General features: G+C 40.5%; 1 protein-coding gene across 1 annotated transcript in view; it reads left to right on the forward strand.

Moving 5' to 3' along the window:
* The first annotated feature begins 835 nt into the window (after positions 1–835).
* The window catches only part of col7a1 (collagen, type VII, alpha 1), an 86111-nt gene continuing 73808 nt past the window's right edge, over positions 836–13138 (forward strand). Inside the window, exons 1-12 of the mRNA XM_087178568.1 lie at positions 836–1084; positions 6468–6540; positions 6673–6853; positions 6975–7131; positions 7243–7336; positions 7451–7609; positions 7775–7932; positions 8277–8406; positions 8544–8663; positions 9756–9911; positions 10145–10264; positions 10362–10511. Of these exons, the coding sequence (XP_087034694.1) occupies positions 6477–6540; positions 6673–6853; positions 6975–7131; positions 7243–7336; positions 7451–7609; positions 7775–7932; positions 8277–8406; positions 8544–8663; positions 9756–9911; positions 10145–10264; positions 10362–10511 (1489 nt within the window). The 5' untranslated portion in view covers positions 836–1084; positions 6468–6476. The remainder of the gene's footprint in view (positions 1085–6467; positions 6541–6672; positions 6854–6974; positions 7132–7242; positions 7337–7450; positions 7610–7774; positions 7933–8276; positions 8407–8543; positions 8664–9755; positions 9912–10144; positions 10265–10361; positions 10512–13138) is intronic.

A 13138-nucleotide genomic window follows, 5' to 3' on the forward strand; every position in this document is an offset into this window, starting at 1 on the left:
AAAGTCAGAGAGTTGGGACCAGAGAGCATTGATGAATTCTAGCATAATTCCTGCTTTTGGTCAAATTGGTTCCAGATCGGTGAATAGCCGCCAACATCTGATTTCTTCAGTGAAACCAAATGGCAGTTTACTCTATTTGTCAGGCTAGCAGTCATTAGCTTTTATTGATGGAGATTAAATAAGAAATAAGAAGCAATGCCTCCCTTAAAAGTCTAAAAATAAACCTGGTTGTAAGATTGAGATAGCAATTGCCAACAAGTGCTGCTAATTCAGAATTTGTGGTTTTTCTTAACAAACCTCAATGGTGAAGCACCAAATTAACAAATTAGGTGTCAAGAATTATTTCCATTAGTTGACTTGAACTAAGTAAGTCATCATCAAATCTATAGATAATACAAATGTAGCTGTAATTTGTAAAAACAAATGTACAGAATGTCTGAACCGATGCATGTCAACAGTGGTATGGCTACAATATATTTTTAATATTATTGTTATCAATATCCAGGTTCCGGCTTCAAAGTAAGCTAGTTGGGGTGACTGGTGCCAAAGGGGTTAGCTGTGTAAAAAAAAAATCGATCTGCATGAAATCACGTGACCCAGACTCAGTTTTCTGTTTTACCTGGAAAAGTAACCGAATTATTTGACTAATGTTTCAGCTGTACGTGGTTTCGTGGGTTTCTTGCAAGCACGAGCAGGGAGGGAGGGGAGGCAAACAAAATGAGGTTGTGAAAAAAAATGCAGAAAGGGAGAGCTGAGAGGAGTCCCCCCTCCAGGCATCCGAACAAGTCTGAACTGTTCTTCTGCTGCTTGAGTTCAGCCTGCACTAAGCGAGGCAGCCTCGGGAATCAGAAATAGCAGTTTACAGTCTTGACAGTCTCCTGCAGGGATGCAGCGATACGAGTTCAGTTTCTGAGCTACAGTGGAGTTGCTTCCTGCTTTTTAAAACTGTGGATACTGGACACCGGGGACTGTGAATACTACCGTGTGGCCAGACACTGCATGGAGAGCTAGGGCTGGATATGCCACAGGTGGAAAGGTGAGGAGCAGCAGGCTGTTGCCCGGTGCACGGAGCAGAGATCCGCAGGTAAGATGATGCAGAGGCGGGAAGATGAGGGTTAGCTCTGGGCTTTACAGGAAGATACATTTGCAGGAATACCACTGGTGCTACGCACAATTGGAGATAGGCGCAATTTGTAAGAAGCGTTTTTGATATACAGAGTCTGGACATAATTTAATTTTTATGTACGGATGAAAAATTCGGCTGCTGTACTCTGCCTGCACACGCTAGTATGCAATAACTCATACCGTGTACCTATGGAGCACTTACTTGAATTGTAGCCAATTTAACACTCTTATCCTATTGCTTCCCTGCAGCTAAAGTCTTGACTTTGGACAAGACTGAGCAGAACATTCTTCACCTCATTTTCACCCTCTCTGAAATAAGCATCTTTGCAATACCTCAGATTACCTCAGATTATGTTCCTCCTGGGGTTTAGACTAAAAAACACATAACATTGTGATGTAATTTTAACTGAAAGAATATATAACCATGACAAAACCTGTAATTAATGTATTTTGTGCTTGCAAACACGTTGCCTGCATTAGACTTCACTACATACAGTTGCACAGGACAAAGGGGGAGTGTACAACCATGTTGACCTCAGCTGAACTCATTTAGTGAGGGGGCATTATTACTCCTCCGCTTCCTCCTCTGCCTTTGTATATTAATTGGTTTCAATTGTCTGTTCCACTTCTAAGGGCATTCATGTCTTTGCTGTGGTTTGGCTCATGCAACAGCAAAAAATCCCAGAATGCCATATCTCGATTTTTTAAATATGTCTCAAATGTTTAACAGGACCGATTAAACTCTTCCTCTCTGTCTCACCTTCATCCTCCCACTGTCTCCTTCATCTTTTAATTCATTGCATTTTTGCAGCCATGCTTGGTTAAGTTTTTGGCGTGCCACTCTTGTAGTGGATGGTCCTGGACAGACCCCAAGTGTGTCATCCATGCAGGACTGCTGCTCGTTACTGTGTGTTTGTTTTGAAACATTTTCTCTAGCCTTCACTTGGGGTCTAGGAAGAGAACATTATTTTCACATCTCTGTCTTTTTAATAGTGCTATTTTTAAACAAATGCATCAGCAATGGGCCATTTTGTTGAAAAAATATGCAGACAAATAATTTTGAATAGAATTGGTATATTTGAACTGTTACTGGTGCTTAAATGGCTGTATAACTGTGTTTATATTTGATTTAACTGGAGTAGAATTAAAGTTTTTGTCTCTGTTCATTCATGTCTTTGAATGAGAAGACACCATTGATGAATGCAGTTATTTCCCTGATTTAGTCCATCTGGCATTTGTTAATAGTGATACAAGGCTTGTGAAACACTTAAATAGGAGGATAACATCAATGCTTCCTTTGAGACCTGTTCCAACAACGGGTCACAGAAGTTTTCAAAAGCTGCTGTTTTTAGTACTTGTGTTTGGTTTGGATGAAGAAATAGACTGATAATCCATTACCGGCAGATGTGTTTGTTGCTGTACTTGACCTGAGGCTAGAGGTCAAAGGTGACAGGATCAGTCTCCCCTGCTTTTGACCCTCAGCCTCAGAGCAGGGCTCTTGGGTTCTTGCTACCAGCAGCTTGTGTGTACCAAGTAAACAAAATCCTGATGTGTGAGCAAATTTGCAGGAGACTTGGGCAATAACTGTGACACCCTGGCCTCCTTTGACCATCCATACCTTTGTCCACTTGTGTCACACTCTGTCCCTGGACTGATGTTATGAGGGAGCCTGGGTCTTACACAATCCTGCACTCTGTCACATTGCAGTACCCTGTGGCCCGCCGCCCCCCAGGGAGAATGGCATTTCTATTAAAGTACAACTCAGTGATCCTGACTGGGCTGAGCTTTCAGAAAGCACAGCCCACCCTCTGTACAGCTCCCAACAGAATCTTTGGGATGAGTCCTAATCTCATTTTCTTCCTGTCCCTGAAAAATCCTTTTCTTCCTCTATCAATGCTGTTGCATACAGGTAGTTTTTTCCCCACTAAGTCCTCGATTGATTCCAGTTGAGGAGCTCTCTGATAAGCACTAAGCTACTGTGTCATTGACCTTTTAACCAAAGTCTTTGGTTTAGTTCCCAGGTGGCCTGTAGTGGGTGTGGCCATACCCATAAGCTAGTTACTTCATCCCTACAAAATTCCAGGTGTTGAGGCCACCCTAGGAATGTACTTTATATAGTCTTGATGAACATCTTTACATGTGTTGTAATAATAAAGTTTATCAGAGGAAGTGGGTTACTCCCACAACTGGCATGGGATCTACCCGGTGACTTATTTCAGCAGTTATTTGAAGATATACTAGCAGGATTGTGTGTACTCATGGATTAGGTTAGGGCCTGAGTATAAAATAGGGTTTGTGGGTGTGTTGTGGGAGTGGCAGGAAGGGGAAGAAAGGAGGAGAAATCTGTTCTTTGTGATGCTTTCGACATTTACTGCCTCTTCTTCTAGTTGTATCAGATGGTGTTCATAACGGCCCTCAAATCATTAATGCCTTTAAATTAAGATTTGTTAAGTTAGCCAAGATATAATTACTCAGAAAATACTGGGTAGAGACTGTGGTCTCAACACCTGGCTTACATAAAGAAACCAGAAATTAACATGATTTCATTCAGGTCCATACAGGGGAAAGAAAAATAACATGAAATGAGAGTGAGCTGATGTGGTTTGTCGGGAGGTAATTGTACATAATTTCACTTTATAGGTGTTTTATAGTCTTAAAATAAATACTTTGAATCTTGAAAGGGGAGAGGGGCATTACATTTGGAACATATTAAGCTTTACGTGTGTGCTGCATGTTTGGGATAAAAATCTAAAACTGTTGGGTTTCGTGGGCTCTGTATTTTACCAAGGGGACAAAGGTTTATGGATAATTATGAGTCTCTGGCTTTAGGCAATGTCTGAATGTCTTGAACTTCTTAAAAGAGGACAAGGGCACCTAATTCTAGCGTCTATTTATTAAAGAAAGACCCGAGTTGTCCTTTATCTTTTTATGCTATAATTGTTAAGGGAATAGTTTGTTGGGTTAGAAGATACTGCTCTCAAGTCTGTAGGTAAATATATAGCTGCCAGGAGACAATCTCTTTAGCTTAGCATGAAGACACGTTAACATGTTATATCTTGTTTAATGAATCCATTTAAAAACCAAAGTGTATAAATGTGTCCTTTGTACACTTTGGTTTTTGTGCTTATTAAACAGACCAGATGTGATGTAATATTTGGAGATGCTTTAGAGGTGACTCTAGACATATTTTTTACCTTTGGGCAGAGCCAGGCTACCTGTTTAGCCTTGTTTCTAGTCTTTATGCTAAGCTAAGCTAACAGACTGCTGGCTGTAGCAATATAATCGCCATACAGATATGAGAGTGGTATCAATCTTCAATCTTCAATCTTCAATCTATCAATCTAATCTAACTCTTAGCAAAAATGCGAAATAATGTAGTTGAATTTAAATCTAGTTATCTGTCTGTCGTAGAGCATAATCAAGTCTGTCAGAAACCATCAATTACAGCTGTCTTTAACGTGGGCTAGTTCCGTTGGAGGGGCACAGTCAGTCTGATTTGGGTCAAAATGCAGACATGTCCGACAAAATGCCAAGTGGTAAAACGACCAAATTCCAGATGATGTTGATGTTCTTTGCATTTCTATACAAGCTCATAAAATCACTTTTATCCGCAGTTGTCCTGCTGCTTCCACTTATGCATTTGGTTCAATCATCTGTGGTGGTTTCTCATGGTTTTTCTCCTGACATTGTTACCCTAGCTCTACAGAGTAGATCAGAGGTTTTGTTCTTTGGCTCAGCATCTGTTAGTTATTTCCAGTAGCCGCTGTGTAGTACATCATCTCTGTGAAAAGGTGAATGTGAATAGAGGTTATCATGAAAAGAAGTCTTCCACTTTCACAGTGGATGTCCTTCAACTGACGAAAGCTGTCACTGAAATTTGCTGCGAATAACTTTTTTGCTCAAAAGTCGTGTTGGTTGGTGGCAGTGATGTGTAAAGATGACGTGGAGATAAATGTTCAAAACTGACTTTTCAGAAAGGCAATACAGGGCAAGAAAGTTAACAGGTTAAAAACAAAACGTACTACAAGACATACATAGTAAAATATAAACAAATAATATTCATTAAATTGCCCAAAGTGTTTCAAATATACATTGATTAGCAGAAGGAGAAGTGGAAAAGAATGAGCGCACATATCGCAAAAAAGGAGACCAGGTGTCTTGGAAAGACTTAATGTTGTTCTGTTATGTTTCTTGTGTTTCTTCTTTTTAGTTATTATGTTAACAGTGCTTGGTCAATAATGTAATTCTGTTGTTCCAGTTGAAAAATATAATTTTGCTGACTACTGTTAGGGCTGGTTTAAATATAGCTTTAAGCTGAAGTGAGGATAGGTCACCAGGAAGTCAGTTCTGTTCTGACGACTTCAGAAATCCTGATTATTACTGCCAAACATAAGCACTGAAACTAATAGCACTGAAACTAGAGAGCATGAAAGTAGTGAAGACTTTATGAACTGAGTTTCCAGGTTTCAATTCATAGTTAAGGTATATAAAAAAAGGATTTGTATTGTAGGTCCAGCATCCAATGTTAGTAATCACACAGTGTTATCATGATAATGATGATTAATATGAATTTGAATATTTTCCCTGTGAAAACTAATGTGGTGGGTTGTACAGTGATGTGGCCAGTAAACAGCAGCACCAATACAGATAGCAGTGGCAGCAGCAATAGATGTCTGGACCATTTAGCAGACGAGTAGAGGCATTCAGACAGATCAGCTACATGCCAATGAGTTCATGCTCCTGCCTTAACTTGGACTACAATGTCTAGTTTTGGTTATTATGCTAGTTTAGGAATTATTTACTGTGCTGTCTCTGAAACTGTAACATGCAAACAGGACTGGGATCTGATGTATACTTGTGAAGCCTGACTGGATTAATAAATAATACTTCACCTGGTAGTCAGTCAGACATTTGGAACAAGCAAAAATGTTCAAAGAGATGAGAATGGCATGCAGGATATCAAAGATGCAAGGTGGGTCAGAACAGGTACAGGCAAGAACAATTGCTATAACTCTAAGGCAACATAGTCGACCAGACAAAATAACAGGGCTGAACTACATTGAACATATGCTTAGGAGAAAATGACTAATGGGATACAGCTGAACAGGAAAGTGACAAGATCAGGTAACCAGTAGGAAGGAAGGAAGCAAGTAGGGAGCAAGGAAAGGAGGATGATGGAGCAGGAGTAGTCAACAATAAACAAGGCCCTTCAAAGTCTGCAAGCGTCAATACTGTAGATGTTATTTTTTAACTGCTAATTAATGGATGGATATTGACAGAAAATTTAAAAAACAGCAACAGCAAAAAAAAAAAAAAAAATTCTCTGCCCTTTTTGTGTCCAGGTTGTGAAGATGTGGAGCTGGCTTTTCACACTAGTTGTCCTGCTGACCTTCATGAAACAGGCTGAAGCTCAGGGTAAAAAAATAAAGAATACTACACACACACACATATATAAAATGATTTTCCTAACTACCACATCAAGATTCTTCTAATGTGATTGTCTGTCTTTATGTGCTCACGTGACTTCTCCATCACTTGTGTCTGCAGGCAGGTGTAATAATGTGCAAGCAGCAGATATTGTTTTCCTGGTTGATGGGTCTTCCAGTATTGGCCGAGCTAACTTCCTGCAGGTGAAGGGTTTCATATCTGGAATCATCAAACCATTTGCCGGCTCTGTCAGCGAGTCAGGGATACGGTTTGGGGCCATACAGTACAGTGACACCTCCAGGTGCTTGACAATATTAACATTTACCTCACTACTCTGTATGCAGTAACAGAGGATCTGTCTTTCTTTCATCGTTCTGCAGGTGCAGGATAATGTATTAATGCACATTTTTCTCTTCCCCCAGGGTTGAATTCACCTTTACTACCTACCTGAATGGCACAGAATTGGTCAATGCCGTAGAAAATCTAAACTATAAAGGTGGAAACACACGCACTGGTGCTGGTCTCAAGTTTGTGGCTGACAACTTCTTCAACCCTTCAGCCAGTCGAGATGTCCCAAAGGTTTGAAGAGCAGCCATTCTATGATGTTTCATAATTATATAGCAATATATTTATTTAAATCACCATTTATTGTGTTTCTAATTCTATCTGTGGGCCCTCCTTAATTTTCAGATCACTATCCTGATCACAGATGGAAAGTCACAGGACAGTGTGCAAGAACCTGCACAGAAGCTGCGTAGTCAAGGAGTGCATGTTTTTGCAGTTGGTAGGTGTCGCATCTGCAGTTTCTCCTCTCTTACCCTGAGTAATTGTGAATTAAAATATACTTGTTTATGAATCACTGTTTTTTTTAACTTTTCCAAATGTTTGTGTTTGTAAGGCATAAAGAGCGCAGATAGGAATGAACTGGCTCAGATATCCTCTCAGCCCAGCAGTGACTTCACCTCCTTTGTTGGGGATTTCAAATTGCTGAACACACTTCTTCCTCTTGTGAGTCCCCGAGTGTGTTCAAAAGCAGGAGGAGTCTATGCTAGTGATGGTACGCATGGTAACTTAACATCTGTACACATACACTAAAATGTACACAGACGCAAATATGTGTAACTATTTTCTTAAACTGTAAACCTGCATTTAATCTTATTCATGTCTCATCATGCATCCTCTCCTCTCCTATCCCCTCTTTCTCTCCTCTCCTCTCCTCCAGAGGCATTTTCTGGTCCGTCCAACATTCAGTTTACAGGGCAGATGTCTGATTCTCTCAGGTTTCGCTGGACTCCTGCAGGGGGGCCTGTGAGTGGCTATGTAGTCCAGTATGTGCCCCTCTCCGGCCTGGGTCAGCCTATTACAGCAGAATTGCGGCAGGTGAGTCCTGATGTTGAAGTATATTGTGTTGACACATTCACATGACCTAGATTCAAGTAGTTAATTGCAGTTTCAGGAGCCAAAGTCAATCCTGCTTTGTGAGACAAAACACATGCCTTTAGGCTGAGTATAAACTTGTCTAATGGGTGGATCTTCTTTATGTAGATGCTGTAGAGATTAAAGTTTGGCAGGGCAAAAAGAGAAATTCCCCCTTTGTGTACCCTAGCAGACATGATGAAGATAGAAGAATGGCATGGCTCAGTCGTCTATTTCAGTCATTCACGTGACAAAGACATGTTTTAGGCAGAAATATTTATACAGATGACCTGTGTCTCTACCTGCAGGAGACTGTCTCTGCTAGTCAGAGGACCTTCACTGCCCGAGAGCTGAGGTCAGGGACAGACTACCTGGTGACTATCATTGCCCAGTACCCCAACAGTGTGGGAGAGTCTTCTTCTGCCAAGCAACGAACCAGTGAGTAAAATGGGAAGGAGTCAAATGTTAGCCGAGAGACATTTGCCAAAACACTAATGCAACCTCTCTCACACAAGACAGAACCATTTATTCTGAACTTGTCGCAGGCACCTGGAATTTTTTTTTTCTCCTCATAGGGTCCCTGCCCGGTGTCTCCAGTCTACGTCTGGTCCAGGCTGACTTCTTCTCTCTCACTGTCGGCTGGGATCAGCCTTCATCTCCTGTCCAGGGCTACAGACTCACCTATGGACTAAGAGGTCAGGCGCACACATATCCCTGCTTCTATTTCCTGTCTGTCTCCATCTGTTTTTCTCTTTGTGTCTGCCTCTCACCTGAACCATGCATTTCTATTATTGTAACAGTTACGGCCCATCACCAACATATCCCCGTTACAGAAAATAAAGAAATTGAGTATTATCTTTTCACAAAAACTTATCTTGGCAAAATGAAGGATATAACAGTATAAGAGTGAAGAGAGAACAACAGTTAACCTGTTGGTGGCAAGTTGGAAACATGTTGAGAATGTATAGCAGTCAAGGCTGATTATGAGGAACATGAGCATATCTAACACCTTAACTCCCTAACTCCCTCAGGCACCTGCTGTCAGTTAAGGCTTTTTATTGCTCAATCATTACCTAAAATATCAAGTACATTTTCTCATCACCAGTCTGGAAATTAGATAGACAGAAAGACCTTTACTTGTGTCACAGTAATTTTTTTCTCCTCACATTTCTGGAGACAGGGTGTGGCATAGATCATAACAGTGTCAAGATGTCTGGGTGCTTATACCATGATTCAGGAAAGAAAAAATGGTCCTTGAGGGCTGATATAAATGCTATCTCCCAACAAACATGTAGCAGGAGTGCCAGTCTCACATGGAGCTCCTTTTCTGACTAGTTAGGCTGGCATGTGTGTGTGAGAATATTCAGATGAGGTGTATCCTGTAATGAGAGGTGTGATGTTTCTACCTGTTTCAGTGTCTGCCAGCTCCAGTGAGTGTGCACCTTGACTCTGATAGACAAATACTGACAGCTACCAAAGCACATACTGGACATGCACACAACACAGACACAGCCTCTCTCAGGAAGCTCAGGACTTATAAAGCTCATTGCATTTAATGGCATTATATAAGGCTGTGCACGTTACTTTTCTGCAGTTGGCAGGCTGCCATAAATACACTGCGCATTGAGGTGAGAGAAAGACATCTATATTTTTCTAGCTTGTTGTCAGCCACTTTGTCTGATGACAAAATGTACAGTATAATTTTTGATTACTCTTAGTGCAATAATTGGTCTTTTGCATGCCCTCTATGTCTGTTTCTCCTGTATATTGTGTGTTTGGAAGAGCAGGTCAGCCAGCGGCTCAGCTATTGGAGCAGTCTCTGTCTGCAGACTCCACATCCGTCACCTTGGAGTCACTTCAGCCTGACACAGAATACGTCATCAGTCTCTACCCTCTGTTCCCCCGAAATTCTGCATCTCCATCCGTCCTGAATGCCCGCACATGTGAGTCTACCCAGTGGCCTGCTAAAACAAGTAGACACAATATTATACATTTGTACATTTTGTAATAAAGTTACAAAATGGAGGAATATTATGCAAATGTTTAATACATTACAGTATTTGTACTTAAGTACATTCTGTATAATGATATTGTCTCCTTGCAGTTTATAATGGGTGTCAGTATCATCAGCTAATATTTAAAAGTTTCTGTGTGTTCATGGTTTTGCATTTGTCAGTGCGGCTTGAGGCAGTAAAGCAGTTATCAGTGGAGACGGATTCAGAGGGCAGTGTTCGTCTGCGGTGGAGAGGCGTCAGTGGTGCTCGGACCTACCGTCTAGTCTGGGGACCATTTCCAGGTCAGGACAAAGCAGACAACTTCAAACACATCAAAGTCTTTCACCACATGTATGAATTTTCACAAATATAAGTTTTTTTAATTTTCTGTTCACAAAGGTCGAAATTTTGAGACTGTGGAGGTTGCTGGCAACAGTGAGTTTCACACTTTGTCCAGACTGCAGCCTGACACTGAGTACATAGTTACTATCATCCCACTGTATGAAGGCAACACTGAGGGCCCTGTAGCCACTGCCAGGTTCAAGATAGGTAGGTGTTCGTCTAATATGTCACATCAACACCAAACATCTCTCTCTGATTTTTTCTCTGTGTTAATTGTACCCTCTTCTCTCTCAAAACGCACATTTACACACACCAAATGACATACTATATTTGGGTCGCTCTGTATGTTTTATATTAGAAACTGCAGTAAAAGAATGCTTTTTGAGTATGTGCTTGCATGCATACGGACAGGAAGCTGAGGGGAACAAAAAGCAGAGATGGAGAGGATGGTCAACAGTCTTCCGTGTTGTTTGTCTCTCTTCCGAAAAAACCAACACATGTTACTGTTTAGTTCTGTTTAGGGAACATTTCTAGCACACCTACACACTCGTTATACACACACACCATCTGTCTCTCGTGAGTAATACCCATATGGTGTCACTTCTGTTGGACCAGTGTTATTTGAATGAAGGCTGAGTCACTGCAGGGCCACTGTACTAAGCAGAGAGCTGGTGGGAATGGAGGATGAAAACCCTTTTTGTGCCCTAGTTCTGCTGTCAGAGAAGGGAGATGTATACTATGTTCTCCATAAGGTAAATCACAGTAACTTAAACTTTAGCTGAGCTTGTTTCTCTCTTGTTTGTTCCTGTGTAAACCAGTAGAGCTTTGTTGTGTCTGTGGTTTGTGATTCGGAAGTCTGTTCCTTCATATTAGGATATGTTTCCAAGCCAGGGCCGGAGGCATTTCGTTTGCACATCCCTACATCCTATTCTCTTCCTCATATATCTCAGTTACGCCTTGAAGGAATTTCTTCCAATTTGGCACAAACATTCACTTAGGCTCAAGCATGAATTGGTTAGATTTAGGTGGTCAAAGGTCATAGGTCATAGGTCAAGGTCACGGTGACCTCACAAAGCACAGTTTTGGCCTTGTGAACGCAATATCTCCGTAACAGCTGGAGGAAAATTCTTCAAACTTTCATTCACAAACATTCTCTTCGACTCAAAGATCAACTGATCAGATTTTTGACTTCATAAAACTCGTTTTTGGCCATAACTCACAATTTCATATGCTAATTATGACACAATTTAAGACAAATGTCTAATAGAATAAAATGATGACTTGATGACGTTTTATAGTCATCTCCACTGTGACATCATGATGTTGTGCAAAAACATTTCTGTCCATTATTCAACAGTGTAACTCAGTAAGGGCAGATTGTGACCATATTTCCTGCGACTTGGCACGTTGGTAGAGGCATACAGCCGCAAGGCAGTAATTACATTTTTTTTTTTTTTTGCTTTCAGTCTGGACCACATTGAATGAAGCCCTTATATTTATTTACAAATATATCATTAATACATTAATTAATACCATTACGCTTTCTAACATGTAGGATGCCTAACCTTAAGTCCTAAAAAATATATTAAAGACGACATGACATCAAATTCAACTTATTCAGTAGCTTTATGTATTATGGATTCAAATGTTGACTGTTGACTTTTTACACATAGTCTGAATCTCAGGCCTAAAAAGTTCATCATTGGATGCCCAAGACTGAGCCAGTGGTCTGTAGACTTTGTTCTTTGATCTTTGTGATCACCATTGACACCTGTTTCTCACTGATGTATGTGCATGACGGTTCATCATTATGAGAGAGAAAGTGCTTTTCTGTCTTTCTGAACTGACCTGGATGATGATTTGCTGCTCTTAGTCACAGTGAGCATTTCTTTGAGCTTAGTCCACTATACCGACAGCCTGAGGGCAGAGGTCTGACATCGTGTCTGACATGAAAAGCTCCATAATGGTAATTTATCACTTGCAATGACAGAATATTTTCACCTCTTCAACCCAGTAGTTTTTGTATCATTTCACAATAGAATCCTTAACTCTGAAGGATAAGAACAACAAAAGGTTTGGCATGAATATGTGCAGGGTATGTGCAGGGCATCCTGATTACTTACTTTGTTTAGTAGTTCTCTTGTTTTGATGTTTCTCTACACATCTCACTGAATCTCTACTAAATAAGATGTAATTAAAAATGAGACATTAGCTGTTGAACTCAGAGCAATTTTTCCCATCAGTCTTGTAACTGCCTAATGTAACTGACTAATCTTCAGCATGAGCCATGATAGCATACTAAATTAGATATATCAGGGTGTGACATTTTTGCAAGCAGACCAGAATTTGTAGCTATGCTCTTGCAGCTAGGATGGGTTTATGAAGACGTGACTACTTGGTCTTTTTAGTTGAAATTTGAGTAGGTAGTAGGGATGGCACAATACCAGAAAATAGCTTGTCATTTCGATTTTGCATCAATTCAATTTCCTTATCTTCAATTTTTCATTCATCGGTTCAATTACGTTATTTATTATTTATTCATTTTCTATTTGTGGAATGTTGGATAGAAAAACATAATTGTTGCATTTTCTATGCAGTCTATGCTTGGGATACCTGAGAGGGCAGGATCTAAGTGCCCTGACGTCTGATTGGCTGGTCACTTCGACCAATACTCTGCTGTTGGTAGTAATGTTAGATGAGACGCTTTTCCTTCTAAATGTACATTTGGTAGAGATGCCAACTTTCTGTGTTTATGTAAATATATAGCATGTAACTTGGGAGCCATATATAGTCATTTTAAAGTGAGCACTTCCCTCTCTGATCTAGGTAAATGC

This window comes from Seriola lalandi, unplaced genomic scaffold (genome assembly GCF_002814215.2).
Source record: "Seriola lalandi dorsalis isolate HSWRI2012SDOR001 ecotype SW California unplaced genomic scaffold, Sedor1 jcf7180002054692, whole genome shotgun sequence".
In the NCBI taxonomy this organism is placed as follows: Eukaryota; Metazoa; Chordata; class Actinopteri; order Carangiformes; family Carangidae; genus Seriola; species Seriola lalandi.